This window comes from Scyliorhinus canicula, unplaced genomic scaffold, assembly GCF_902713615.1.
Source record: "Scyliorhinus canicula unplaced genomic scaffold, sScyCan1.1, whole genome shotgun sequence".
In the NCBI taxonomy this organism is placed as follows: Eukaryota; Metazoa; Chordata; class Chondrichthyes; order Carcharhiniformes; family Scyliorhinidae; genus Scyliorhinus; species Scyliorhinus canicula.
Window position 1 is genome coordinate 36,647 of NW_024055442.1, and position 5,358 is coordinate 42,004.

Consider the following 5,358-nt stretch of genomic DNA (forward strand, 5'->3'; position numbering starts at 1 on the left):
GCCCTGAGAGGGTCGGTGCAGGGGTTTTTCAGGCGATGGCAACCCTTCCTAGACCTCTTAGATCAGAGATAGAAACTGAGGCCGTGACAGCAGCAACCCGGGAGGGGAGGGGAGGGCGGGAGGGAGGGGGGGGGGAGGGGGGGGGGGGGGGGGAGGGGGGACAACGACGAAGGAAGTACGGTAGCGGTGGTGGCACGGGCAAGGCCTGCCCGAGGACGCTGCTAGAAATGATAAGTTGGTCTGACTGTCGGTTCGCCGGCGGGGGGGGGGGGGGGGGGGGTGGGGGGGGACGCGCGAGTAGGGTGGGGGGGGACTTTTTTTTTTTTTTTTTTGTTAAGTAGGGGGCTTTGACTTTGTTTTGTTATAATTTAAATGTAAATGTAGGGGGGGTTAAGATGTTTGTATTTTGAAAAATTTCTTCAATAAAAATTATTAAAAAAAAAAAAATAAAGTTAGTTTGATTTTATATTGTGTAGTCCTTTGTTTGCCACGACAATAAAGACATTTGGGTAAAACCTTTGACTCATACACTGGTTGAAAGTGTCAGAGAAGATTTTACAGATACAACACCGTATTTGTAACTGGGATCCAGGTGCTTCTAGAATTTTGCCCATATTTTCGATTTTCACGGACATATAAGCAAGAGATTCATCCACTGACATCTTCAGCTCCTCTGCCAAACCCTGACGGTGTTTTCCTAATTCAGCCGCTCCAATGCGGCTGCTGTCGGCAGCGTGTTCAGCGTTGGAGAAGGAGGACTCGCCCCCGCCATCTTGCAGCCCACCGAGTCCTGAGAAGCCTCAGAGTCCCAGGAGTAAGTGCGGCCCGCTTCTTTTCCATTCTTCTTTCTCGGCATTATCTTGAAGTTTGTGTATTTGTCTGTCGAGTATCATAGAATTTACAGTGCAGAAGGAGGCCATTCAGCCCATTGAGTCAGCACTGGCTCTTGGAAAGAGCACGCTACCTTTTGTAAATCCATGCTGACTTTGTCCGATTACACCACTGCTTTCCAAATGCTGTGCTATGAAATCCTTGATAATGGACTCCAGCAACTTCCCTCCTACTGATGTCAGGCTCACTGGTCTATAGTTCCCTGTTTTCTCTCTACCTCCCTTTTGAATAGCGGGATTACATTCGCTATCCTCCAATCTGTAGGAACAATTCAAGAGTCGACAAGAATTTTGGAAAATTACCACCATTGGATCTCCTATTTCCAGAGCTACTTCCTCAACTAGTTTGGGATGAAGATTATCAGGTCCTGGAGATTTTATAGACGGATATAGATAGTCTCAGAGATTGGGCCAAAATTTGGCAGATGGAGTTTAATGTAGATAAGTGTCAGGTTATCCATTTAGACTGAAAAATAGAAAGGACAATTATCTGAATGGAAGCAGATTCAAGATGTGTTGGACAGAGGGATCTGGGTCAATTTGTGGAACTCGCTGCCCCATAGTGCAGTGGAATTTGAGTCATTAAATGGTTTGAAGAAGAAGATACATAGATTTCCGATTATAAAAATGGATTAAAGGGATATGGGGAACATGTAACCAAAGATGTGCGGGTTAGGTGGATTGGCCATGCTAAATTGCCCGTAGTGTCCTTATAAAAGTAAGGTTGGGGGGGGGGGGGGGGTTGTTGGGTTACGGGTATAGGGTGGATACGTGGGTTTGAGTAGGGTGATCATGGCTCGGCACAACATCGAGGGCCGAAGGGCCTGTTCTGTGCTGTACTGTTCTATGTTCTATGTTCTAGATGGGGAGGTGGATTTGAGACGAGGAACAGATTGGCCGTGATCTGATTGAATAGCGGAGCGATCTGATTGAATAGCGGAGCAGGCTTGAAGGGCCGAATTGTGTACTTCTACTAATTCTTATGTTCCTATGTACTGTCCAAGATAAAATTAATGTATTACATCTGCTCCGGTGGATCATTTCAATGGAAATGTGCTCTCGCTCAAAGACTATCAGCCGACTGGAGTGAACATTGGAAGACTGGCCAGCCCACAGAGAAACCTTCTGATCTCCCACTTCACCAACTGTCATAATGACCATGGTTCAATCCTGGATGTGATAAAGAGCAGCAGAAATCAGCAGAATACAACCCCTGTAATTACTTGTGAACTCGCTGGTGTTTCTGCAGGTAGGATGTACTACTGAATCCTTTCCCACACACGGAGCAGGAAAACGGCTTCTCCTTAGTGTGAACTCGCTGGTATCTGAGCAGGTTGGATGAATTAACAAATCCCTTCTGACACACAGAGCAGGTGAATGGTCTCTCCCCAGTGTGAAGTCGCTGGTGTGTTACCAAGTTGGATGAATTAACAAATCCCTTCCGACACACAGAGCAGGTGAATGGTCTCTCCCCAGTGTGAAGTCGCTGGTGTGTTACCAAGTTGGATGAATTAACAAATCGCTTCCGACACACAGAGCAGGTAAACGGCTTCTCCCCAGTGTGAATTCGCTGGTGTGTTACCAAGTTGGATGAATTAATAAATCTCTTCCTGCACACTTTGCAGGTGAATGGCCTCATTGCGGTGTGAACTCGCTGGTGTGTCAGCAAGTTGGATGAATTAGTAAATCCCTTCTCAAACACTGAGCAGGTGAGCAGCTTCTCCTCAGTGTGAACCCCCTGGTGTGTCAGCAGGTTGGATGAATCTATGAATCCTTGCCGACACACTGAGCAGGTGAATGGCGTCTCCCCGGTGCGAACTCGCCGCTGTGTCAGCAGGTTGGATGAAACAGTAAATCCCTTCCCACACTGAGAGCAAATGAACAGTCTCTCCCTGGTGTGAGTACGTCGATGAGTTTCCAGCACAGACGGGAAAATGAATTCCATCCCACAATCCCCACATTTCCACGGTTTCCCCATGGTGTGTCTCGGTGCTTTTCCAGTCACACGGATGGTAAAACGGCCGATGTTTTCCCCCGTGCTAACGAATCGAGTGTCTCTGTTAGATCTCAATGTGAGGTTTGGTTTGAGATTTCTTGCTGCAAATCTTCCCCTTTGAATATCCTGTTAAAGGAGTTTACAAATGTCATCACGGTCAGTACAGCTCAGAAATTCAGAACAGACAATTCTAGTTGCAGTGGAACATGCTTTCCTCGCTCGCTCCCCAAAAGCTGTAAATTTCCACGCACGCATCTGTACAAACTCACACTCTCTCTCTCTTGGTCCGTCCATTCTCACTCCATATTCACCCTCCCTATTCTCCTGAAGCTGCTAATTCATGTTGATCAACAGATCGACACTCAGCATTTCCTGATCTTGACCAAGATATTGTGACATCCCAAGAAATAGGAGCAGGAGACGGTCATTCAGCCCATCAAGTCTGCTCCACCATTTAATAAGTTCATGGCTGGTCTGATACTAATCTCAAATCTTCAATTCCAGGGAATAAATATGGTGCAGAATTTGATGGTTAATGTCAGCTGATGGACAGAAGAGAAATTATCTCGAGTGCAGGAAAAACAATTCCTGACCATGGGAAGATAAAGATGGTAAATCAGCAGCATATAGCCAAGGGATGGGCTGCAGTGACAACTTCATTCAGACACATTGGAAGAAATAACAGTAAAATACTAAACATGGTTAAAATAAATACCCTATGAGAGGCAGAAGTTGAACAATGGCAGAGAGGTGATGAGGGAGGGCAGAGCTGAAACAGAGCAATGTGTGAACTTGGATTCAAATCCACAGTAAAGGAGACAAACCTGCCCCAGAGCCCAGAAACCAGAGCGCAGACAACAAAGCACAATTCTAAAAACTCTAAATTATAGATGAATGCTCAATAATACTCACTTCTGGAACAATTTCACGGATTTCAAATGTAAAACCTTCTATGGAGTCTGCAGCTGCAAAGATATCAGAAGCACTGGAATCAGAGAAAAATCACAGTTTTCAAATCTTCTAACTCCCTGCAAAATGAGATTACAAGAGTCATGTGTCAATTGTGGTCAGAGAGTAACATTTTTCCTTTATCTCAGATTGCTGTGTGTAAATCCTCCCCATCTATCTCCCTGTAAACGGAGTTTCCAAAGTCCAAGATATAAATTCATAAAAACTCTCTCCCCATTTCCTGGCCTAGGATTACTATGGGATACACTTACATTGGAAGCAGTTCAGACAAGGGTCACTAAGCTGATTCCTGGCATGAAGGGGTTTGTTTTATGATGGAAAGGTTGGCCAGGGTGTGCATATACTGATTGTATTTTAGATAAATGAAAGGTAATCTTACAGCAGCAGAGAGGATTATGAGGGTGCTTGACAGGTGCTGAAAGGATGTTTCTCCTCAACAGGGAATCTTCCACTGCAAGGAAAGTTTAAAAATCAGTGTCTAAGACAGAAATGAGGAGAAATTGCTTCTCTCAGAGGGCCAGTAGCCGGTGGAATTCTCTGCCCAGTGAGCAGTGGAGGCGTGGCCATTGAATTTATTCAAGGCTGCATTATACACCATTTTTACTGGCAGGGGAGTAAAAGGTGAAGAAGGTTCATTGTCTGAAGGAAAATGGAGTTAAGACAATGATCAAATGAGCCACAATTGTCCGAATGGCCTCTTACTGCTAATAATTCTGATAATCTTATTCTTCTATTATTGGGATGGGCGCACATGCGCTTTGCAGCAATTCCCCTCCCCCCGCCCTCACCCTGAAGAGGGCGTCCGTTCTCCCGGACCATTCAATCAATGAGTCAAACATTTTCTCTCCTGGTCACCAGAACCCTGAAGCTCCTCCTACTTTCCGTGACGGCACCAAGATGGCCACTCATGCGCTCTGCTCCCCGCTGAACGAAGATGGGGACAATGGAACTGGGCCCGATCTGGATAAAAGCCCATCAGCTGCAAACACGGGGCCTGCAGGGTCTCTTCCTGCCGAGGGCCTTTCCCGGGTGTTTATGAAGCCTCCGCTCCCTCCCTTCCCCCCGGTTCCCGGCTCCATTCCTCCCTCCGTCCGACCGCCGCTCACCCGCGGAAACAGCCCCTTCAGCGCTCGCAGAGCTTCGAGCAGGATGGCAGCGCGCATGCTCCAGATACAATACTGCGCCTGCGTACTGGGCTCCTGTGGAATGAATAGGGCACATTCACCGCCGCAATGGATGTTGGGTAATATCTGCACCATTCAAACCTCAAACAACTAATACAAAATAACAATTTTGCCATTTGACCTCAACTAATTTTCAAAAATCATAAATGATTATGAATTGATGATCTATATTACATGTGTTAGAGTTCTGTGTGTGCCTATGTCGAGGTTTTAAAGCTTTTCTACTGTTTCTTCTCTCTCTATGAAGGGAATAGATAGGATAGATGCGGGCAGGTTGTTTCCACTGGCGGGTGACAGCAGAACTAGGGGGCATAGCCTC

At 46.3% G+C, this 5,358-nt stretch overlaps 1 protein-coding gene across 2 annotated transcripts; it reads right to left on the bottom strand.

Moving 5' to 3' along the window:
* Positions 1-1,765: 1,765 nt before the first annotated feature.
* Positions 1,766-4,982, bottom strand: LOC119959434 (gastrula zinc finger protein XlCGF71.1-like). 2 transcript variants are annotated; one of them, XM_038787707.1, is made up of 3 exons: positions 4,962-4,982; positions 3,799-3,914; positions 1,766-3,012 (listed from the first exon to the last, which is right to left on the bottom strand). In XM_038787707.1, exon 3 carries the CDS (start codon positions 2,866-2,868, stop codon positions 2,110-2,112), a length of 759 nt encoding a protein of 252 aa, XP_038643635.1. In that variant the 5' UTR covers positions 2,869-3,012; positions 3,799-3,914; positions 4,962-4,982; the 3' UTR covers positions 1,766-2,109. The 2 variants fall into 2 exon arrangements, with proteins under 2 accessions (XP_038643635.1, XP_038643636.1); XM_038787708.1 differs by lacking the exon at positions 4,962-4,982 and having other exon boundaries at positions 3,799-3,922.
* Positions 4,983-5,358: the final 376 nt, after the last annotated feature.